The sequence below is a fragment of the Barbus barbus genome (assembly GCF_936440315.1).
Source record: "Barbus barbus genome assembly, chromosome: 6".
NCBI classification, from domain to species: domain Eukaryota; kingdom Metazoa; phylum Chordata; class Actinopteri; order Cypriniformes; family Cyprinidae; genus Barbus; species Barbus barbus.
Genome location: NC_136734.1, coordinates 35534073 through 35558108, shown reverse-complemented (window position 1 = coordinate 35558108; position 24036 = coordinate 35534073). Strand labels below are relative to the sequence as shown.

Below are 24036 nucleotides of genomic sequence, written 5' to 3'. Positions count from 1 at the left end.
GGAGTAATCTAAGAAAATAAAGAAGAAAAATGCTATAATTAAACAATTTAAGCAAATTACACATTAAACTTCTCTCTTAAACTAATGTTATTGTGTTAACTATATTAAAATTTGACAACTAATAAAAAACACTATTTTCACATTCAATAAAGTACAAAATCACAGGTTGAGCTTAATGAGACATAATCAGACTATAATACAATAAACAGACTCACTTCAGGAGAATCGTTTTAAAAAACAATAATTGTATAAAATTATTTATTTAAAATTATTCAAATATGTTGACTTGTTAATTCAAAGATTAAGCTATGAGTGCGACAACAACATGATATATTCTTTCATAACACTTACCCACTTTTAGGACACAGAAATTCTTCATCGTTATAATCAGGAATAATGTCTTTAACTTTTTCCATAGTATAATTTTTTAGCATTGAACAACAGCGCTGACTTCTGTGAGTGGTTTGATGTGTATATTCTGTATTTGTGCTGAGCACACACACACACACACACACACACACACAAATAATCGGGGGGCAGTTGGAGACTCCTAGGGGTCAGTGATTGAACTGCAGCTTTGAAAGATTGTTTCAAAAATGTAATTTATTTATTGAAATATGAATGAAATTAAAACTATTGTTTATCTGATCCGTGATGCATATAGCAATATGCAATGTTGTAAAATTCATGTTTAACGAAAGGTAAACCAGAACATAAATAATAATAGTTACTCATTTCTTGTGTATTACAAGGAAATCCATAGTTGAGTAGGTCTATTTCTTACCAATAAATTTTTATCTTTAGTGTCCATATGTAAAAACCATTGCAGTGATATTTTATATATTTATATATGCAAAATTACATAGACATATAGAAGACATTAATTAAAAAAACAAAAACAAACATTACACACACAAACAAATTTTTACTTTTTTTTATTTTTAATCACCAAATCTAAACAGAATTTAAAATGGTATTATAGACTTGATATTTATTAAAACGTGTTAATGTGCAAATTTACAACATTGTACAAAGAACTAAGAAACCAATGCTTTGCAAATGTCACTATTTACATTATGGCATTAAAAACATTTTTTCTGTATTTAATTATAATTAACATCTAATATACAATAAAGAATCACATGAGCTTTTTTTAACCACAGGTTCACCATAATACACATAATTTTCTCAGGGCAAACAAAAAGAAAAAACAAATCAGCAAAAACTGTTGACAAACCCAATTGATCTGTTTGTTTGAACAAGCAAAAGCCAAAGCACATAAACATACAAGTTAAGGATAATTATTTAGTGTTAAGGCTTGTCAAAGACCGCAGTCCAGTGGAGTCCAGGCAACTCTGGTCTGGACTGGTCAAATTCTAAATAAAAATCTCTTCTTAATCTCTTCTGTCCTTTTGAATGCTGTTGTAAACTCAAATGTCTTGACTGAACTGGTCAAAGATCAAGTCTAATTGACATAATCATCTTTAAAGCTTGGCTTTGGGTGTCTGCTCCAGCAGGGTCTTCATGTCTAACAGCGAGTCCTCTAGTGCTTGGGCCAGACGTGCTGCGTTAGTGTCCTGGCAGCTGTTGAAAGCAGAGACTGCAAAGTTAATGTGGGTATCCATGGGATTGTAGCACACACCATAACCTTCTGGTACCACCGGGCCGAAGCACATCACACAGTCGGTTTTTGCTGGCACCTAGGAGAGCGGAAAAATTAAAAAGTACAATTCAAACTTTTGTAAGATCATGATCGGATGATTTTAGGTTTACAGCAATATGATTTTAGCATATTTGAAGAGTCATTGTTGTCAGTTGATCATCACCAAAACTGCATAGAGTTAATGGCACACTACATGCATTACTCTGCATGTTAAACAGGGTTTGTTCTGCAAATAAGGGTTTATTAACATGCACCTAACCCTGGACCAGAGAGCTTTGTTTGGCAGTACCTGGCTGGTGGAGAGGTTGAAGTGCAGTGCCACAGCATATGAGGTATCCATGAATATCTCCGGCAGGGCGGCCAGGTCCTCAATAGCCTGCAATTTCAGTCCGAGCAAATGTCTGTCGATGGCTTGACCTCGGATAGCCTGCGCATCCACGCACGGGATGGAGAATGAGGGATATATTTAGTGCAGACCAATAATGACTGACACATGTACTTTCTGTTGATCAGCTGAACATCACTAGCATGCATTTACTTACCATGTCTGTATAAGCTCTGTGCGCTTTAATGGCTTTGTCTAGCAGAGCCACTTTCTCTGTGTTCTGGCAATCAAAATGAAATTGTTAGATTTTATTTCTTGCTGGATCAAATGCAATTGGAAAATAATAAGATGATTTTAATATTGATAATCAAAAAGACAAGTTCCACACCAAAATATTTATAAAGTAGCCTATTTACAGTCATGATGTAAACTCTCTTATGCTCACCAAGACGGCATTTATTTAGTAAAAAAGTAAAAAGTACTTTTTTTTAAATGGCCATTTTTGTTCATTTTTTTATTTATTCCTGTAATGACAAACCTGAATAGTCAGCAACCATTACTTTTTTTTTTTTTTCCTCTTTATTGTCACATGATCCTTCAGAAATCATTCTAATACGCTGATTTGGTGCTCAAGATACAATTCTTATTACTATTAATGTTGAAACAGTTTTGCTGCTTAATATTTTTGTGGAAACACTGATATTGTTTCTCTGTATACTTTGATGGATAGAAAGTTCAAAATAAAAGCAATTATTTGATTTTTTTTATTTTTATAAAATTGTATGCAGCTTTACTGTCACTTTTAATCTTTTAATACAAAATATTAATTTCTTTCCAAATTCCAATCAATATCGTACTGACTCTTTGGAACTGCAGCATAATGTGAATGTGGATTCAACCAAAATGTCTACTAGAGGTGACCATACATGTTTGGCTGGGTCATCCATGGCCTTGACGAATTTAGCAGAGTCAATGGACGTTGAGCGTATAGTGTCAGTTCGGCCCAGTCTGAACATGCGGAGGGAGGCACTCTCATATGTAGGACAACAGCTCTTGTAAATCCTGAAACAGTGAGTATGTGAATAACCTGAATAAGCTAAATTAATCATTAACTTCCTAATAATAACAGAAGCATATTACAGTTAAGAAATAAATGCAGCAAACAGCATTAAGAGCAGTGCTGGTGAAGTTTACCTGTAGTACGCCAGCTGGAGAGCAACCTGAATAAAGGCATCAGGGCTCATCTTCTGCGACTTTGGGAAATCTTTGCCAAAATGGGAAAACACATTGACTTTCATGTCCAAGTCATGTACCATTCTGCAGAGAAAGAGAAGAGAAACCTTCAAACTTTCAACATTTAACATACTGCAATGTTGTTTGTCCAATAAAACAATTGATCAAAATGTTGGTAATGCAAAGACTGAGTGGAATATCTTGATTTCTTACATGTTCATGTTTTGTTTGGCCTCCTCGATGTCCTTTTTTATCTCTGAAGTGATGTTGAAATGAAGTTTCTGTGGCATACGCAGCGGGACCATTGGGGTACGGACCATCTCTGATGACTTCCTGTACAAGTATGCAGTAAATCTTATCTGTGTTAGCCATACTTACAATCTAGCCATGGGAAAACAGCTTTTAATCACTGTTAATCTTACATGTATTCCACCACATGGTCGATCAGTGACACGATGGGAGGGCCCTCAGCGGGGGCATGTTCATAGATCAGCCCACACGCCCCGTCCTCTCCAATAATAAACTAGAAACCATATAAATCCTCATGACAGGAATGTATCTTGATACATTTTATGTGTCAACATCAGTGATTTGGGCTTAATTTCACAGTGAGAGCCCACACACATCAACTCATGGGTCTCTAACCTGCAATGTTTTGTCAAACCAGCGATTTCCGCTGTTCCACCTGCTTCCCCCTCCATGCAGCATCTGAACTCCAGCACGGGTGCGGTACATGTCCTCAGACGCACGCGGCATAGGAGCATCCAGACAGACTGTAAAGATACTCCTCTGAATGGCTCTCACAGACTCTTTGTTTGTTTTATCTGAAAGTGACACAAAATAATTTAAGAATCACTTTAAATTTAACCCTAACCCTCCATTTATTTTCTTTTAATGAACTGAAAGCCTGTAGAACAGCATTTATTTAAATTACAAATCTTTAAAGGGTTCATAAACTGCCTTTTTATTATTTTGTACTGTTCTCTGATGTTCTGAGGATTGGCTAATAGTTGTGTATGTTTGACAGCCTACATCCTTCACAGATGGACGCTGCTGTGATTTAGGTTAAAAACACATAAATACTCAAAGTTCATCCACTCTTTCCTAATGCTGGGATCAGAAGAAAGGCAATGCAAATACTGTGTTTTTCCACAACGTGGCACTGCACAGCATCTTGTTGTCTTCAGATCATCTTTATCATATAGACCTGCGTGTTCGACTCTCTCGTAAACACGTGCGTCAGCATGAATCAGTGGGCAGGGCTAAATAGGCAGCGATGTAGAAGCAGGCGTTGATCTTCTTCTGCGGAGATGATGTTTAGCCACACTATTACTTCAAAAGTAGCACATTCCACAAGCTGTCGTTTTGACAGATTGGCTTCAATATAAGCTGTTTTTAGACTAACGAGAAAGTTCTGAAACTTACAGGATGTTTTTATTATACAATGACCTCTTATATGTCAAAGGATCAAGGGAATTTTGATTGCTCAGTTCATGACCCCTTTAATATTATATCTGTAAAATGAGATATGCTGGATCAATTTAATGTGTCCTGGCTGAACATATATCATTTCTTTAACAAAAAAAAAAATTATAGTGATCCCAAACTTTTGAACTGTAGTATACATGATTATATTACATATTATATTATACATTTTCAAAGGTTTAGTTCCTAGAATTGAAAACACTAATATGTCTAGCTAAAAATAAAGTGTTGGCAGTGCCCACCCTTAATAAGGTTGTTGTAAGCCTTGCCCCAGCTGTTGCGGTGGTTGGAGGTGAGGATGCCAATAGGCTCTTTATTGGTTTGTAAAGAGGAGTTCCAGATCTTCTCCAGCTGTATGTAGATCTGGTCTACAGTCAGTGGCGTGCCGTCACTGTTATATACATCCAGCACAAAGAACTACATAATGAGAAAAAACAAACAAAATTAAACCAGTAAGATGTATGGAACTAACATGGCATTAACAGATCACAGTCCTGGATGAAAGAAAATGTATTTAATGCATTCAATGTCTTTTTTAATAAAAGAAATGCAAAACATTTTTTTTTATATATTTCTTAAACTATTTTGTACATTTTTCCCCAATTTACCTACATTGGAAGATACATTTGGAACAGGGACTGTTATATTTTGTAACACAGACTGACCTGAAAGTTATGCACTACAGTGATATGTGTGGGGGGTCTCTTATCCAAGGTGTAGTTGACCACGTTGTCCCTCTTTGTTCCAGGGATCCGGCAAGACGAGAGCACTTGATAGTACTGGTTCATACAGAGTGGCTTTCCACCCAGATACTCCAATGGCAATGTTTCACTAATCAAAAAGGAAAGACATTACATCTGACTGGACCATCTGAACTTTATACACTCATGAATTTAACCAATAGTAATAGTCATGGTTATCTAAACAGAGGACTGAATGATTTCTGACTGCACAGGAAAAGTAAGAAATGTGTCACTCACTTGTCAATCATGCTCTTGAAATCTAAAACTCCAGTGATTAATTTTGCTGCGTATCTGTGAGGAACAAATACTTTTACTTTCTTACAGTCATTTTAAACACGTTTAACATCAATGAAAACTTCTGCTGTAAATACAGGGAGCCTGCTGTGACTTGTATGACTTATGATATTGACAGAACACATCTTACTTCTGATCTGTGACCAGTTTTAGCAGTCATATGTGAACGCTGTCATTACAGTTAATGTGGGGAAACTGGCATTAGGCCAGCACTTTTCTGAGTACTCTCTGACTTGCAAAGCTAAACTTTGCAAGAGAGGGTTAGTCTGTATAAAGGTCAGCATAGTGGTAGCTGAAAACAACTGCCTCACCCTGCAGTAATGCCACTTTGATTTAATTCATGTGAATGACCGTTGAGTAATATTTACAATGTGTTAAAGTTGCTACTGCCAGTTTGTAACTGGCAGTAGCAAACACCAAGGTCATGGTTTTGATTCCCAGGGAGCACAAATACTAAATATAAAATGAACATGCAAAAAATAATCAGTATTTTTAACCCCACTGGTATTTTTTTAACCTTTTTTTAAGCATACATTTAACACATTTTTGTAAGGTTTGTACTTTTAACAATAACAACAAAAAACTATTTGCCCACATATTAAGAAAAATAAACTAAATTCATAATGTATGAAAAATATCTAAAAACTTTCTTTACTATATTTATTATCGCAAGTTTATATTTATTATAAAGTTTGCTTGGCGATTTTTAGATAATATGCATATAAAATATATTTATATGTTGAAATATAAACATTTTATATTTTTAAGTAATATATATTAATAAATGAAATACTAAATACAAAACTAACGAGTATTACTTCAGGGTCATAAATATCTATAAATATATTCATGTTAAAATACAAATACATTTCATATTTTAAAGTAAAATATATCAATAAATACATAAAATACAAAAAAGTGCATGTCTTTAATAAGTTTCATAACTATCTATGCATATACATACATTTATATATTAAAATAGAAATATGTTGGATTTTTAGAAAAATATATTTACACATAAATATATTAATAAAACATTCATTGTATGACTTTAATCGGTTTCTATTAAAAACATTGTAGGCACATAATAACACACTTTTAGTTCTAAAGAACGATTATAGACCAACTAAATGACCCGTGTTAAAATTCATTGACTATTCCTATATGAATCCACACTGGTCTGACCTCATTTGGCCTTGTCGGTCACTGAACTCCATTCGGGGAAGGACGACCCCAGGACTTGAATGGACGACAACAGGCATCCGGTAGTCTAAGTAGGCTGTTTGTAACCACCAGTCAGAGAGCTAGCAGTGGAAATGACAGAGAGACAATGCGACACAAGAAGAAGCCCTTTAAAAGAGACACTAAGCATCACAAGTTTTTACCCAGTTCTCCGTCTTCTTGGCTCGTTGTTCCAGGCCCTTCTGTAGTCTCTCTCCTACACCGCCTGGATTCTGAAACTCCTCCAGCAGCTGCCGGGTGTGATTCAGCTCCTCCGGGTCCATGATGGGCGTCAGGGCAGCCAGATAGCGTTCGCATGTTTGTTTCAGTGGTGGTACTGGAAGCTTAGGCAGACCCTCCTGGTGGACCAAGTAGCGACCAGCAATCCGTGTCACTGACACTGGCTTTACCAGGCCGGAGGATTTCACCATGCCAGCCTTGACCTAAAAATATGACACAAGATATAAAACCAGCTCTATTATATCATAGATCATAAAGACACATAGATAATATAGAACTTTTTAGTTCTCAATGACTGACATGTTAATAGTTGAATCACTTTTTTTCCAGTTTCTCCTTAGCAATAGATAATGTGATACTTTTGGTCTAAGATATTATTATATTACTATCCAGTAGTGCAATTGGTCCTAATAATTTACACAAGTGCACATTAAAAAGCTAATGCAGTCCAACGTTTATAAATAACTGAAATCTGTAGTACTCGCATATAAAACACATGAGTCAGCACATGACTGGCAGTAATGCAACATGTAATAAGATTCTTGCGCTGTCATTAAAAAACTAAAAGCTCTATTTAAGCAACTGTCAGTGAACATTGTTGCTATGATTGCCATGACCTGTATCGGCACTCAGCACTAACGCTAACCAGAAACAACATGAATGTCAGACAGCTACTTGTTTATGTCAAATAAATATTTCACCCAGGTTTTAAAACCCGGCCGTATGTATTGGTTACTCACCATCGTCCTGGCAAGAATGCCTAACATAACTGAAGTTCACTAAAACGCCCCCAAATCGAGGTCTGAGAGGAGGGACAGAAAGGATCAGTGCGGTCAGAGTCCGTTGAGGGAGAGCTACTGCGCGTCACCGCTAGACGGCGCTCGAGCCACAAACACACGCCAAGCCCAGCCCCTTTTGTGACATCATTCTGCTTCTGAATGATCATCTGAAAGACATTTTATTGATGAAAAATAAAGAAGATAAAGCCTTCAATCTATTTATGAACTAAATGATTAACTAAATTCCACATTTATGAACCAAATTGCACTCCAAGTTCCAGAATTTAATATCCCAATGCCTTTTCTCATTGTACTAGGGTTTCCATTAACTCTGCTTTTACTTTTCTGTAAAAGTATGCGAAATTGTACGCATAACGTATGCACTTACTAAATAATAATGCATCGCAAATAACAAACATAATAATTCAACCCTGACATATTACGCATGTTACAAATCATACAATAGATGCAGTACCATTACCACCTCTCCTGCAAAAAAATAAAAAAATAAAAAAAAAGTTTTTTTTTCTTTAGAAACTAAATGAGCATTATATTGATACTATACGATTTTCTATTAAACAAAAACAATTAAAACGGTGAAAGTTTATAAACGCTTTAATATTTTATATACATTTGTATTTGTATACAGCCCCGCTAGTGTATAATTGTTTAGCCTATATCATGTATCATGTTTATTGTTTATATCATAACGTTTGTAAAATACACGTTCTTGTTAATAAAAAAAAAAAAAGTAACATTTTCTCACATGAAGTTACATTCGCTAATCAAGTTTTTTTTTTTAAGCGAAACTGCGGTCGAGAGTTGAAGGGTTGTGTTTTCATGTTCACACAGTAAACATGGCGGAGACTGAGCAGCCGTCAGGTAACTTACATAAATCAAACCTTCATTTATACACGGATAATTCAAAAGCGAAGATACCAGTGATATCTGCAGATTATATATGCTGTTGTTCAAAATCTGAAGGGGTGAAAGTGATGTGCATATGTGCAGGAAAAACGCTTAATTGTGGGCTCACCGCTTCTAATGAATCGATGAGTCTGTCAGCTCTGCGCCGTGGCGCATTTATAGCTTATAACGCCCTTTCTGCGAACAAATGACCCAATATTATTACTTATTTGCAATATTAATATACTTACAATTCTGTTTAAAATATACTTTAGTGAGAGTGATGGACATAGCGGTTGAACACATTTAGTTTTAAACTTAGTTGGGTAAACCTCCTCTTTAGCAGATGACGTTGTCAGTTCTAGTGTAGCGTGTTGATATATTCTAGTGCTGAACGATTAATCGCGTCCAAAACAAACGCTCTTGTTTACATAGTATATGCACGTGTACTGTGTATATTTATGTATATATAAATACACATGCATGCATACATTTAAGAAATTTTTTAAGTTTAAATACATTTTTGTTTACATAGTATAGTATATGCACATGTAATGTGTATATACAAATACATACACATGCATGTATATATTTAAGAAAAATGTTACGTTCATATATTTATATATAATTTAAATTCTATGAATATAAAGATATACATATAAATATTTTCAAAACATTTGCTGTATGTGTGTGTCTTTATACATACATAATAAATATACACAATACACACACATATATTAGGTAAACAAAAACCTTTATTTTGGATGCGATTTTTATTTTGATATATTTACTTTATTTGTACCCCAGCTCTTAATAAACACACACACTGAAGTGTTGTGTTCATTGTCACACAAATTCATGTGCATTTATCAACCCACAAGAAATACAGCCACTGTGTAATTAACATTTAATACGTTAGGGGAGATGTATGAGACTATTTCTTCTTCAATCCTTTCTGTCAGATTACCATATAAATGCTTGGAATTATAACCTTATGTTTTGATGATAATAAGTATTGGTATTTTTGGGGGGCTGGATAAATGATTATTTTTGGACCTGACATGTCCTTTAAAAGTTTTTAAAAATAAATTATAACCAGTTTATTAAGTTACTTGAAATTGCTATCAGTTCTTATGTTTCATTATTAGTATTAATTAAATTTTAATTTGACTCTGAATTTGAACGCATCCATCATATTTTGTGTCTTTTGGATAGGCTCCTCCCACGAGGATGACAAGCCTCCCAATCCTCTCAATTTCAGCTTCATGGTGCCAAAGAAGGAGATCAGCATGGTGCCTGATATGGGCAAATGGAAAAGATCACAGGTATGTTGTACAACCCACTTAAGAGCAGTTCATCTGCTACTTTGAGAGATGAAAAAAAATAGCTCATTATCAGTCTCTTTTCTCAGTATCTCTGGAGTTTAAAGATAATAATAGGAATCTCTATTGTTTGACACACTTTTTGTTGTGTGGCTAGTTGCAGCAGCACCATTACATTTTAAAGAGACAGTCCTAAAAAAAAAAAAAGTCATGAGAACCTCTGCATATATTACTCCTGTTAAAGGTGCACTCAGTGTTGTTCCTCATCAGAAATGTGTTCTGGCCTGTAAAGAGCTGTTTTATTCTAGATTGAGGACTGCCTTGTTGAAATTACACAACCAAATAACTTAAAATTTCAGTCAAACAAATTGCAACTTTTTTTTGCAAAGGCATAATAATAATAATGACAACAATAATAAGAGTAATAATAGTAATTAAATCAATAATAATTTTATTAATAACTATATATTACTTGCTAACATCTCCCTTAAAAGTCATTAAACCGTCTTTTGCTTACATTTGAGCATGTTTCTGTTTTGTGTAAGTAGGCATATGCAGACTACATGGGATTCATTCTGACCCTGAATGAGGGTGTGAAGGGAAAGAAACTTACCTGTGAATACCAGGTGTCTGAGGTGGGTCACTGTCCAGCTTTTCTCTATACTGCTGGTCTGTATGTAACAGATTTGATCACAATAATGCATGTTCATAGAAATGTGCTTGCATGCTTTTCTTTGCTATTAGACAGTGGAGAAGTTGCTAGCTATGTTGGCAACATTAGATCGCTGGATCGATGAGACACCACCAGTCGACCAACCATCTCGCTTCGGCAATAAAGCTTACCGCACATGGTATGCTAAACTAGACCAGGTGAGTGCCCGTATATCTATATGACCATTGTTTACCTTTACACTGTTTTCATTTGTTTTGGTATCAATTCTTGATCAAGCATTGCTAGTACAGTGCCTTCAGACAATATTCACCATCCATTTGATTGTCTTCTGTTGTGTTTCTTCAAATTAAAACTGAGTTTTTTAGTGCAGTTTTTGAATGAGAGAATTGGTTAAGGTGAATATTTTTTTGATGGCAATGTGTCATTTCTGTGCTGCTCGTATTATGTGAAATGATGTAACAGTGTTTTGTGTGTGCAGGAAGCAGAGGCTCTGGTCGCAGCCATTCTGCCATCAGAGCGCCATGATGCTGCTCCAGAGATTGCTGTCTACCTGAAAGAGGCTGTGGGCAACTCCACCAGGATTGACTATGGCACAGGTCTGTGTGGGGAAACACAAATATAAGTTCAATGTATTTCTTTTATGTTTGTGTATGTGTTTTTCCATAGTTTGCTTTGAAGAGAAATGATAACTTTTATCTATCACTCATTAATAAATTCAACTGTCACATCAGAGAGAATAATAAAGACATGAACTAGTCTTTTAGATTTTTACTTTCAAAACATTAGCTATATGGACTCTTTTTTTAAAAGACTGTGATGATGCATTTTCACAGTTAAGTTTTTTGTATTTTCATTTTTTTTTAAATTGTGTATTTATAACTGTACTATTTAACACAGCTGCATGAGTTTTTCTAATACAGCGGCTGAGGGAGTGATGGCAAATTTGACATCTTTCTCTCTTCTGACCAACGTAATTGATCTCTCAGTATTTTTCCCTCTTTTGTAAAGTCACAGAGGCACTGTCATGGATTTTTTTTTCTTTTGCTATTGGAGCAAATGGGGAAAATTATATTAGCTGTAGTTTCTGTTTACCACTGTAGAAGTTTACCAAACTACGGCATTCAGAGAACGCTGGAAATGTAAAAAGGGTCCATTATATACAAATTGAATGTTGTTCTTCTGGATAATCACTAGAGGGCGCTGTTGAAACACAAAACATTTGGATGCTTTTGAGAGTTTAACACGATTCAGATTCAGTACACTCAACGGTTCTTGTTTCATATAAAGTCTGTCATGATTCAAACTGATAACACTGAAAGCGTTCATGAGTCAAAAAAATATATATTTAGCATAAGAAATAACATGTTTCTGTGTGCAGGTCACGAGGCGGCATTTGCTGCGTTCCTCTGCTGTCTTTGTAAGGTGGGAGCTCTGCGCATAGAGGACCAGCTGGCCATCATATTTAATGTTTTTGACAAGTTAGTGCATCTTATTGCTTGACTTCTTATTTTGAATGCTTTAAATTGGTTGTTGACTGTTTTTTTATGGGGTGCAGTCTAACATGTTAATGCTTCGTTTTTAAAAAACTTATTATTTTTCACATAATTTACGCTCTGTCCCTTATCTGATAAACGCACTGATCATTTCCTGCTTTTATGAACTCCCAGCAAGTCTGCACATTACTGCACACTAATGCGTGGCCGTTGATGGTCTAAAACTGTGAAGAACTCATTTGCATTAAGCATTATGATCTTATTGGCATAGGTATCTGCGATTGATGCACAAACTGCAGAAGACATATAGGATGGAGCCAGCAGGGAGTCAGGGTGTGTGGGGTCTTGACGACTTTCAATTCCTTCCCTTCATATGGGGGAGCTCACAGCTTATAGGTAACGACTCCTCCTTTGTTGCCCATTTTATTGATAATGTGTCCTGGCCTGGAGATGCCTCCATTTTTAGTCTTTAAAGGAACTCTCTGCTTTTTTTTTAAAACGGGCTCATTTTCCAACTCCCCAAGAGTTAAACAGTTGAGTTTTACTGTTTTCGAATCCATTCAGCTGATCCATAGCTTAGCATAGATCATTGAATCTGATTAGACCGTTAGCATCTCGCTCAAAAATGATGACCAAAGAGTTTCGATATTTTTCCTATTTAAAACTTGACTCTTCTGTAGTTACAGTGTGTACTAAGACTGATGGAAAATGAAAAGTTGCGATTTTCTAGGCTGATATGTCTAGGAACTATACTCTCATTCTGGCGTAATAAACAAGGAACTTTGCTGCTGTACCATGGGTGCAGCAGGCGCAATGATATTATGCAGCGCCTGAAAGTAGTCCCCAGCTAGGTAACTAGTTATGATATAGCTAGGGACTACTTTCAGGCGCTGTGTAATATCAACTCTTGGGGAGTTGGAAAATTTGCATATTTTCAAAAAAAGTGGAGTGTTCCTTTAACAACAGCAAGTTCTGACTTTTTGGTAGATCTAGACAGACTGTTATAATTATTATAATATTTAGTTTAAGTTTTAGTGATTTATTTGATTTTATAATTTTTATGATTTTATTTGTATTTCTGTTTAGCTTAAATTTTTGTTTCAATTTTAGTCATTTTAATACTTGTACTTCATTTTCTGTAAATTTCAAATTTTCATTTTAAGTTTCTATCTAATATTTACATTTAATTTCAGTTTTATTGCAGTTTTTAATAGTTTTAGTATACATTAAAATGTAAAAACACTGTACCTAGAGCTGGCTGAATTCAGGTTCATTGTTGTTTGCAGTGACTAACATGGATACACCTAGTGGTCACACTGTGTAACTGAAGTGTGTTTGTTCATGTTTTGTGTGTAGACCACCCAACCCTGGAGCCCAGACACTTTGTGGAGGAGAAGGTCGTAAACGAGTACCACCAAGACTACATGTTTCTGGAGTGCATTAAATTCATCAATGAGGTGTGTGTCTTCTGGCGTCTGCTAGTGGAAAGACCATTTTTCCTTTCATTTTCATTTTGTTGGGAGGATGAAATTTAGATCACACACAAACAAACACTCATAAGTTCCATTCATGTAAATACTTACAATATATAGTTTCAAATTCTCTCTCTCTCTCAGGGAGGTTGTGTTTGGACTCCACTCACATGAGTCATTTCCTTCCTTCCCTGCATGTTGTTGTGAATCACTCCTAAGGCCCCTAGGGCTCACCCCCTCCTTTCTCTTTCCTCTGTCTCTCTCGCTCTCTCTCCTCCCTTTCCTTCTCTCCAATCCTCTTTGTGGGGCTAGTAGGTTTCTGGAAAGTCTGGCTTGACGAGAGCTGTGTGTGTGTGGAGTAAAGCCACACAGCACTGCCATTCATAAAGTGCTCTTTCCCAAGGGCAACCTTCAAGCCCCTCTCTCTCATAAACTCTCATGAATAGACTTTATAGTACAGTGAATTGATGATGACTGTCAAATTACCAATACTACAGAGGAGTTAATAATCTTTTTATAATATTCTTATATCTCCACACATATACTACTAATCAAACGTTTGGGGTCAGTAATATTTTTTTTAAAAAGAGTGAATACTTTTATGCAGCAAGGATCCAGTAGATGCAAAACTGTCAGTTAAGGCATTTATAGTGTTACTGTTATTTTAAATATATATTTTTTTCTTTTGAAATTACTATTCATCAAAGAATCCTGAAAAAAACACTTATCACAGTTTCAGCATGGTAAAATTATTATTTCTGAATGGTCATGTGACACTGAAGGACTGGAGTAATGACTACTGAAAATTCAGCTTTGCAATCACAAGGCGAAATTATATTTCAAAATATATTACAATAGAAAACAGCTATTTTAATAATATTTCACAAAAATGACCATTTTACTGTATTTTTCAGTGCAAATAAATGCAGCTTGGGTGAACATAAGAGATTTCTTTCAAAAATATGAAAAACTCTTATCCACCACAAACTTTTGAACAGCAGTTTATTTTGATTTCCTCCACAATCAGAAACATTATTTATTGTATAAACTCTATGAACTCTGATTTTCAGTAACTTTTTCAGTAATTTATGTTTTAGTTTAGTTGTGTTGCCACTATTTTGCTTATAGTAGCGCTAAATTCTGTTCATTTGTTTGTTTATTTGTTTTCTTGTGACCTTTTGTTTCTGCAACTAATTTGAAGAACCGCTTTCATAACGATTGTTATATTGGTATTTGACAGATCTGATCTGTGGTCAGCACAAACATAAGAATTTATTCTTTTCTTCTCCGAATAAAATCAATTTTTATCTTAGCAACTTTCCACCACAGTTAAAATATCTTATTCAAAGTAGAAATGTTAGGTTTCAAATTGCTCCATTAAATCCCGCTTTAATGCGGATTGCACTGTATATCTTAAGTTTACTATCATCTTCTTAATCACTACGTATTTTTCCTCTTTTAGATGAAAACGGGCCCTTTTGCCGAACACTCGAATCAGCTTTGGAACATCAGCGCTGTTCCTTCTTGGTCTAAAGTCAATCAAGGTCTCATACGAATGTATAAAGCGGAAGTAAGTATCATGGTATTGTAAGCACTTTTAAATGTCAGGAGTAAACTTGGTGTGCTAGGGGCTCCTTATATAGAGTGTGTAAATGTTACATTGGTAGTTAGTACACTAAGTCCTGTTTTATCACAACTGAACAGAAATATCCGAATAAACATTCTATTCAGAAAGCAGAATCGCAGGCTACCCACTCACACTGTCTAAATGTGACATTTATATATGCGTCATTGCAAATGGCAAGCTGTGGATTCACAGTTTGTGAAGCTTTAAGACCAGAGCTGAAAGCGTTAATTGAGCAAGCATGTGTGTTCGAGGGGAAGAACCGAGTGCCCCACCCCTCCTCCAAAGCCCACATCCTGTGTTTTTGAGAAGGCTGTGCTCCCTCCCCCTTCTCTCCGCTCTGCGCTGAGGGGCCAGTCTGTCTGCAAATTCCCCTCCTCCTTCCCTCTCTCTCTCTCGCCCCGTCTGTCTTTCCCCACCCCCGTATATATCACACTCTCGTTCTCTCTTTGACTCCATCAGCCAGGAACTCATGACTGTTACTGATGTCTTTCAACTTAAATACAAGTTAAAGAGATGTTTTTTCTGAGTATGAAAGCTATTCATATATATATATATATGAAAGGTTTTAATTCTGTATCTGAGAGACATTTCAGTATGCTTTTGTCTCAATTTTACTTCTTTTCTACTTTGAAATACATATTAAGGGGCCCTTGCTTCACGTCTTCATTGGCCTTATGTGTATTTCAAGGATCCTATGCACTTCAAGAGCTTCCCACAGACTGTTATTCAGCATGGATGCATGAAATTGATCAGAAGCGACTGTCGAGACATTTAAAGCATTACAAAAGATTTCTATGGCAAATAAACGCTGTTCTTTTGAATGTTCCGTTTATCAAAAAATCCTGAAAAAAAGCTTTCCGTGAAAATAGTTTTCATCATTGATAATAATAAGAAATCTTTCTTAAACACCAGATCAGTGTATTACACTGTGTCCTAACTACACGCACCGCTGCGACACACAATAAAAGCTATCTTTTCCAGGTTAATCTGAGTTAATCAGCCCCGATGGCGACACGTGAAATTTCTATTTTAGAAAAGTTTCTATTTCTGCAATGTCAAGGCTGGAGAAACAACACACAAACTATGACACTGATAATCTCAGGTACTCATTATGTGATTTATTCAGTGTTAAAAGTGTCTAATGTGAGTTTGAATATCATTCTGCATGACATTTATAGCCATACTGAAAGCAACAATAGATAGTTTACCTCAGATCTTGAAAATAAATGAAAGCAAAGATGTAGGCTGTTAAACTGTGAACTCAATACGAACTAACAAGCGTATTCCTTAACAAAGATGGCATCAGTCTCTCAGTATGTACTTTTTAAAAAGGTTTAATATTTGAATTGGATTGTAAACTTATCCATTTCGTTGAGTGCAGTGCACTTCCAGAGAAAGCCCGCCCACACACGCTTTTGATTGGCTGTGACAAACACTTAATTTGTTTGTCGCTGGAATCTTGTCACGTCGAGTGCAGTTAGGACACGGTGTTAGAATAATTTCTGAAGGATCATATGACACTGAAGACTGAAGTAACGGCTGCTAAAAAATTCAGCTTTGCCATCACAGGAATAAATTACATTTTATAATAATTTAAAATAAAAAAAGTGTTTAAATAGTGTTTCACAATAATACTGTTTTAGATCAAATAATTGCAGCTTTACTGAGTTTAAGAGACTTCTGACCCCAAACTTCTGAGCAGTAATATATGTGGTTATATTCTCTGTATACAGTCTTATTCTATTTGGAGACGGTAGCATTTGACATTTTCTTGCTGTAAAGTTGACTGATACTAGCAACGTCTTTCTCTGTCATCCTTTCACAGTGTCTAGAAAAATTCCCCGTCATCCAGCATTTCAAGTTTGGCAGCCTGCTCTCCATCCAGCCAGTCAAACCATGAGAGACAAGAACAAGAATGTGCACCTCATCAGAGAGCACAACCAAAAGTTCAACTTCGGATGAAACCGCTTCAGTCCCAGTTAACAAACCTAAACATGCATTCTCATCACCAGAGATACTTGGTCTTACTCCTGAAGATCTACTTTCCTGTAGAGTTCAGTCCCAAACCTGCTCGAATACATTCAACCCTAAAAGATTTCAGTGAGCCTGAAGAACTAGATTATCAGGTTCAGGAGTATTTGAGTAGAGTTGAACTAAACTCAGCAGAACGGTAGATCTAAACAGCCCTGCTCTTCACAATTTAGTTCTGCATATGAAATCCCATCTCTGATAGTCCTCTTTAAGTGACGCAATTTGTCTGTATGGTTTTATTTATCTATTCCCTGCAAGCAGGAAGTTGAACTGCTACTTAGACACCTGCAGTGAGCTCTCTCAGTGCAGTTATGCACATACATTTTCATCTGGATTGGCATTTATATTTATTTATGTGTATATAAAGAAAGCGCTTGTAACGATGCACGGTTGAAGGCTTGGTTTTGGTTTAATGAATTCTATTTCCTGTGTGCAAAGATCTGAAGCCAATGAACAATTGTGTGTGGGTGTTTGTGAGTTCATGGAGCATCGGTGTCTCAAAAGGCACTTGTAGTGAACTTCTTGCTGTTCATTTATCAAAGATTGCTGAGGCATGTGTGCTGTGAATGGTTTTGATGTGTCATTTTTACATATATAAGACATTAATAAGTTGTCAACCACTTTAGTTTTACATTTTTGGCTGTGCTTGTTTCTTTCACACTCACTTAACTGAAAATGAGATGAGTAAAATGCCAAAAATACCCTTTTAGTTTCTAAACGGGCACATGTAGGTAATACAATAATCTTCCGTTTGCTAATTTAAAGCAATGAATTTGGATCCAGCGGTTTAGCATGATGCAACATTAGTAAAATATATACCATTTCTAAACTCCATTCTGTGTAAATAAATGATTTCGGTTTGCTTCAGAGCCAACACAGAGGGCACATCATAAAGAACAGGGTACAGCCTGCATGTTAACATTACTGAAATATTGGTGAAAAGCTTTTGTTATCCTTTTTACCATCTGTACATCTATGAACACTTTTACGTCAGCAGAAATATTTATCCGTCACAGAATAAGTTTTCATAGATCTGCACCGTGTTTTCAAGAATCCAGGCTTTTTGTTTTACATGAGTTAATATGGATCTAACAGACCTGGGCGGCCTTTCCTAAGTGCTTTGTAGGTCTAAGTAGATTGTTGAAACCATTGGCACCAATGATATCTATCGACTTAGGATTACAATGCTTTTGGGAATCACGCCCTGGGTGTTAAATGTAACAAGATCAGTCCTATAGCTGGATGCCAGCTGCAAACAATGCTTTAAATTATGATATACAAGTTAAAATGACCTTATTGATTATTATGACTAAGGATTTGCTTAAACCATTTGTTGCAATAGCTCCATATTTTTATGTAGTCTCAGTTTCAAAAGAATAACCATCATCAAAATCGTTAGTGTCTTACAAATGGCTTTTTGGGTTTCCAGTATTTAATAAAAATTATAATTGTTTGATAATTGACTACTGAGTTAATAATGGGACATAACACACTTACTGTTTATCTGCTTCCCAACCAACACAACTAAGTTTCAAGTTAATTAACACTTAACACCGTGACTCTTCTAATTGTACAGAGGCCTACCAGGGTTAACAATTTGTGCTTTCTTTTCCTCATCACAATATACAGTTCACACAAATTTCAAGTATTTATGCAGTGTGTCTGTTATTTGACATGCTGTAATTAATCTAAAGCTGTATATAATTCAAATGAAAGGTATCATTACCTCATAAAGGAAAAGATACAAAGGCAAATATAACAAATGGCAAATATTTTTATTCTTTAAGTTTATGTTTTCAGGTAAAATTGTCTATATATGTACATTTAAACCTGAAATCATGGTGCTAAAAAAGCTTTCCATAACGTGACTTTAGGTTTTTTATATAAAGAAAAGACATCCCTGAGGAAAGTTTGGTTCTGTATGTTTTGTTTTCTTAACCAAACCTACATGCAGGCCAGGTCAGTTCACATTATGTAGTTTCAGTCCAGTCATTTTCGGTGGTTGCCAAATTCAGCATCTGCCCAGTCACTGTAGTCCAGCCGCCCCACTGTGAAACTCGGCACAGCTTGCTGAGTAATTGACATGAACGCATGTCGAATTTACCCCCAACACCCATCCGCCTCCCCCGTTTTTATTCAGATGCAGGCTCCACTGCTGAGTTCAACAGGCGCAGTTGAGATAAGATTAAAGTCATGCCTTTTGTCTTCATTAACATTTGATGTTACCACTGAGCCCGTTTCACAAGGCTGCTCATTTTGGAAGGTGTAAACAGAAGTGTATTTAGTACATATATCACGTCCACCGACTAATGAAACGCGCTATCTATGTTGAATGTTCTGTGTGCGTGTATAACTGAACGCGCACGGATCCTTCTCCATCATGTAAAATGAGAAAATCTGCATTCAGCGTTTCCTGCGTTGGCCACGCGGAGGAGCTCGCCATACACCACAGACCCGGTTGTGCATAGCCCTGTCAAAAATTAAACGAATATACAAACGGTCTTTTTATAAAATAGATTTGGTGACACTAGCATAGATACCATTCACCCCTATTCGGGAATAAACGCACAAAAAGTCTCAAACATAACGTTTTACGCTCATTATATAGCCGACATTAATTTAACCTGGTTGGACCGTTCAGTACTGTAAACCAAGATCGATGCAACCGTACTACTTATTTGCAGGGTTTTAAACGCCTCGTTATTAATGCACTACACAGCATACCGCGCAACCAAATTACCTGCGTTTTTAGCGAGATTTAAACGCGCGCGAAGCAGCTCGTCGAAAATAGCCATGACAAGGACTTGCTAACAGCCTATGCATGTTGGACGTTGATGTGTCGGGTGTACTGCGGTATCTCAGATTGAGAGGAGTCCAGAGGTTTCGGCTGGAGATGAGAGAGAGAGACCAGAGAGAGGACAGGGAGGGGGAGGGAAGGGGAGGGGAGGGGAGGGAAGGGGAGGGGAGGGGAGGGGAGGGGAGGGGGTTGCAGGGAGCAGCGGATTCGAGGTCAGCCCGAGGTGCCGCTATATAGGCGCTCTAATACCTTCATTCATTGATTTTGAAGAACACCACCATGTGGCATACAGCAGAGATAACACAGTCTGCAAGTTTAGTGAGTTTCTGGCTAAAAACAAAGTGAACACAGTGCCCGCCACTAGGACAAAAGTTTGCTTTTAGGGGTAGTTTTGAATGTAGGCTTCACTGAATGATATGCTTTGTTTTATTCTCTTATGGTGTGTATAGGTATACTTTCCTTTTCAGTAGATGTTCTATTCTTGGCCTGCGGGTGACAGTTTAATATCTCGCAGGTAATGGCATGTATCTAAAATTAAGTTTCAGGTGATCCAAAACAATACTGAGAATATTCATTTAGGATCTTAATTTCACAGGATAGGGGCATTTCGGAACCACTGAGTTCTAGAAACGTTTGCCCTTTAGTTCTGTAGACTAATACTTGATTAGAAATCTAACATTCTCTGTTACAGTGAAGTATGGAATCTATGGCACATATACGATGACCTCAATTGTTGTAGATATGGCAGATGAGACATGCTAAGGATTTTTGCATGTAACCTTTCTGTTGTGTTGCTTAACTGAGTCAAGCTCAGTATCATGAGGCCTACATTTTAAGGCAGCTATAATGAACACTTGGTTTATCAAAAAAGAGGCAATGCAAAGTAAGTTTAATTTTTTATTAAGGTTATAAATTTTAAACAAATACTTTCTAAAACAGTTTTACCCGGTGATATACAATTTAATATGCACAAAAATACAAGAATACCAACAAAATATGGAGAGTACGTCTGAAAACGTCTTTAATTCAGTACACATAGTGCTTATATAATGTGAGGATGTATGGCTAATTTATGAGATTGCCTTTTTAGAACAAAAGGTCTAAGTTTGTAGAAAATAAAATCAAACCCACAAAACCAAGCAAATGCTGGCATCATGAATTACTGTGAAGGCTTAAACTTTTTCTGAGTAAAGGGGCGGGAAATGGTTAACAACTGGATAGTCAACAAAAATACCTGGCAGATTAAATCACGGCGTGCATTATGGGAGTTGTAGTGTTAATTAATGGCCCCAACGTTCAGTGTTGATGAAGTGACTGGCATAGGCGAACTACAAACACACTCAGAGGAACTGGAGCTGTAGGTCAGTGCAGTCAACAAAACGCTCCAGTCCTCGCCACGTTCAACAGCACATTTCAGAATACAGAAAACAACAAACTGCGACAGGGAGGGGGTTCAAATATTGCACCTTCATTAGCCTACTTGATTGCCTTGTGTGATATTACAGAATGTAATCTGTGTAAAACAGTCCTCTTCCTGTAGCACGAGCTCAGATAGTCTTCTTGCTGTAGCCTGTTCTACTGGCAAACTGGTAGTCGTTAAAATGTTAGAAACGGCTGATTAAAGTGTTATGTACTGTGTGAGAAATAAGCGTGCAGTGGGTATAGGCTTCTCCGTTTGCAGCCTGTTATTCCCAACATTACTTGGGCTGTAATGTTATTTTACAATACATCTTTGTGAAAGTTCCTGGGAAGGGAGAGAAAAAGAAACAATCCGCGAGCGAAACATTCAGAGACTTTCCATGTTTGTGGCCGTAGCTAGCAGTCTGCGTTGGGTTTAAGGCAACGAAATTCAACTTGGTTTTAAAACGCTTGTTGTACTATCGACATTTGTTTTAAAGGATACATCATCACAAGTGGTAGGCTACAACCACTGTCCGCCTCCCCCACTGAAACGAAACTAAAAACAAACCCAAATAAAAAGGCTTAAATAACTTTGCTGCAAAAATAAAAGTCAATTTGTCTTAGACTTTGTACATTTTTTTTCATAAAGTATCTGTATTCGCATTAACCACAGAGTCAAAAGGCTACAATAGCTCTCGTCCAAGCCCCTAAACTCGCCAGGGCTTGTTTGCTACAGAACTGTCCGTTTAAGGCTTGCTCCAAGTCCGCCTGTCTGCTCACCAGTCCCGTAAACCCCGAGCCGAAGATCGAGATGAGGTTGGAAATGTTCGATGTGTCCAAGGGCTCCGTGCTCGCGTATGGAGAGTCCTCAAATTTTGCTCTTTTGCACGGCGTAAAATCCGGTACCTCCTCGATCTCGGACACGTAGTACCCAAAGTCAAGCTTGCGTTTCTTGGCCGGGCTCTGCGCGCCCTGGCAGCACTGTTGGAGCGAAGCGCAGCAGTCCTGATGCAAATACCCGTTCTCTACTGTGGTAACGACATGCGTGTCCAAATCGAGCACTGTAGTTTTGTTGCAGTGCATGCTGTTTACCGGCGAAAAGTCACAGTTGGACACGGGGTAGGCTTCCGCGCAGCAGCTGCGGTAGAACGAGGGGTCCGGCGCTTTGCAGACCTCCTCGCTTTGGAGAGCTAGGGGCACCGAGCAGGCGCTGCTGGGCTGGATGTGCTGCGCCGAAGGAGCCTGGTGACTGACGGGCAGGAGCGCACCGCAGAGGCTCGCCGACTCGGTCGCGCTGCCGCAGCAGTCCCCCGTCTGCTCCTCGCAGTCCTCCACCAGATCGAGAGGGTTCAGCTCCTGGATCTCGTTGCAGACGGTCATCACCTCCTCGTACTGCTGCATTCTGTAGATTTCGGCGTACTTCTCGTTCATGTAGACTTGCCTGGCGTTCCTCAGTACATAGGAGACCAGCAGGTTTTTGTGCAGCTTTATTCCTCCTCTCTGCGTACGGGAGTTGTGGATTTTCCGTAAAGATATCGAAATGAGACTTTGTGCATCCACTGCACACTCCATGGTGTTGATCATGGTTGGGGGTCGTGATGTTCTCCAACCCCTCCGACGAAGAAAACAAACTTTCTTTTAGTCAGAATCACGATATTTTGTGCGGGGACGAAGGCTTAAGTCAGCTCTGTGGAGAAACATTGAACGTGGTCGTTTCTGCCTCAGCGTGTGAGCGTAGGCAATCATTAGCCTGCGCTTGCTGCCATGGTATATATATGGAGAAGAACTTTCCGCCCACTTCGCCTCCGGCCAATCAGAAGCCGAGAATACCGTTGAGTGACAAGCAAATTCCACCCAGAGGTTTTGATCTCGTCCAATCACAAAGAGGCGGTTCTTCTGTGCTATTCAAATTCCAACCTGACTTTACCAAACTGGAATGTTCTCATGAGGCGCATTGTACATCGGAGTGCATGCTCTCTTGTCATGTGTGCTGGAGAGACAGCTTGAAGGATCTGACACAGATTCACTAAAAGCTTTGCTTTCATAAGTTTAACACAACTGAAAAACACTCTGTATGAGTTACTACAACCTGGCCGTTTAAAAGGTCATTAAAACTAAATGCTCTCTGTTTTGGGTAATCGATATTTTAAGCACAGTAAACTCATTTGCAACTTACATACAAACCGTACCAGCATATGAAACGCTACACTATTGATCATAAATATGTAAATACATCTATATAGCTATTTATAGTTTTATTTTAAATATGAGATTATATGAGAAAGACATTAATGTAATGGATGATTCAGACTGAAAGACAGCAAATGCAAC

At 37.3% G+C, this 24036-nt stretch overlaps 3 protein-coding genes across 4 annotated transcripts; 1 reads left to right on the top strand and 2 right to left on the bottom strand.

The window, feature by feature from the left end:
* Positions 1-919: 919 nt before the first annotated feature.
* On the bottom strand, positions 920-8105 carry LOC306870917 (carnitine O-acetyltransferase-like). The gene is made up of 14 exons (XM_079418502.1): positions 7945-8105; positions 7129-7407; positions 6929-7047; positions 5687-5740; positions 5372-5537; positions 4949-5123; positions 3867-4045; positions 3644-3744; positions 3435-3554; positions 3183-3305; positions 2915-3050; positions 2206-2268; positions 1953-2090; positions 920-1700 (listed from the first exon to the last, which is right to left on the bottom strand). Exons 1-14 carry the CDS (start codon positions 7969-7971, stop codon positions 1485-1487), a joined length of 1896 nt encoding a protein of 631 aa, XP_079274628.1. The 5' UTR covers positions 7972-8105; the 3' UTR covers positions 920-1484.
* Positions 8106-8815: 710 nt separating this feature from the next.
* Positions 8816-18964, top strand: ptpa (protein phosphatase 2 phosphatase activator). Of its 2 annotated transcripts, none has more exons than XM_079419878.1 (10): positions 8816-8865; positions 10105-10214; positions 10757-10846; positions 10956-11081; positions 11363-11480; positions 12263-12362; positions 12649-12773; positions 13734-13834; positions 15312-15419; positions 17302-18964. In XM_079419878.1, the coding sequence occupies exons 3-10, from the start codon at positions 10775-10777 to the stop codon at positions 17374-17376; spliced, it is 825 nt and encodes a 274-aa protein (XP_079276004.1). In that variant the 5' UTR covers positions 8816-8865; positions 10105-10214; positions 10757-10774; the 3' UTR covers positions 17377-18964. The 2 variants fall into 2 exon arrangements, with proteins under 2 accessions (XP_079276004.1, XP_079276003.1); XM_079419877.1 differs by having other exon boundaries at positions 8822-8865; positions 10760-10846.
* A 2248-nt stretch (positions 18965-21212) lies between these two features.
* Positions 21213-23443, bottom strand: ier5l (immediate early response 5-like). Its single transcript, XM_079419545.1, has one exon. It carries the CDS (start codon positions 23287-23289, stop codon positions 22381-22383), a length of 909 nt encoding a protein of 302 aa, XP_079275671.1. The 5' UTR covers positions 23290-23443; the 3' UTR covers positions 21213-22380.
* Positions 23444-24036: the final 593 nt, after the last annotated feature.

Excerpts from the sequence above, each read along its gene's own strand:
- ier5l (XM_079419545.1), bottom strand. The coding sequence starts at position 23,289 with ATGATCAACACCATGGAGTGTGCAGTGGATGCACAAAGTCTCATTTCG.
- LOC306870917 (XM_079418502.1), bottom strand. The coding sequence starts at position 7,971 with ATGTTAGGCATTCTTGCCAGGACGATG. Across the intron at positions 5,124-5,371 it reads CTGTAGTGCATAACTTTCAG|TTCTTTGTGCTGGATGTATA; the intron begins GTCAGTCTGTGT and ends CTCATTATGTAG. Across the intron at positions 3,051-3,182 it reads CTCCAGCTGGCGTACTACAG|GATTTACAAGAGCTGTTGTC; the intron begins GTAAACTTCACC and ends TCACTGTTTCAG.
- ptpa (XM_079419877.1), top strand. The coding sequence starts at position 8,841 with ATGGCGGAGACTGAGCAGCCGTCAG. Across the intron at positions 10,215-10,759 it reads GCAAATGGAAAAGATCACAG|GCATATGCAGACTACATGGG; the intron begins GTATGTTGTACA and ends TTGTGTAAGTAG. Across the intron at positions 12,774-13,733 it reads GGGGAGCTCACAGCTTATAG|ACCACCCAACCCTGGAGCCC; the intron begins GTAACGACTCCT and ends TTTTGTGTGTAG.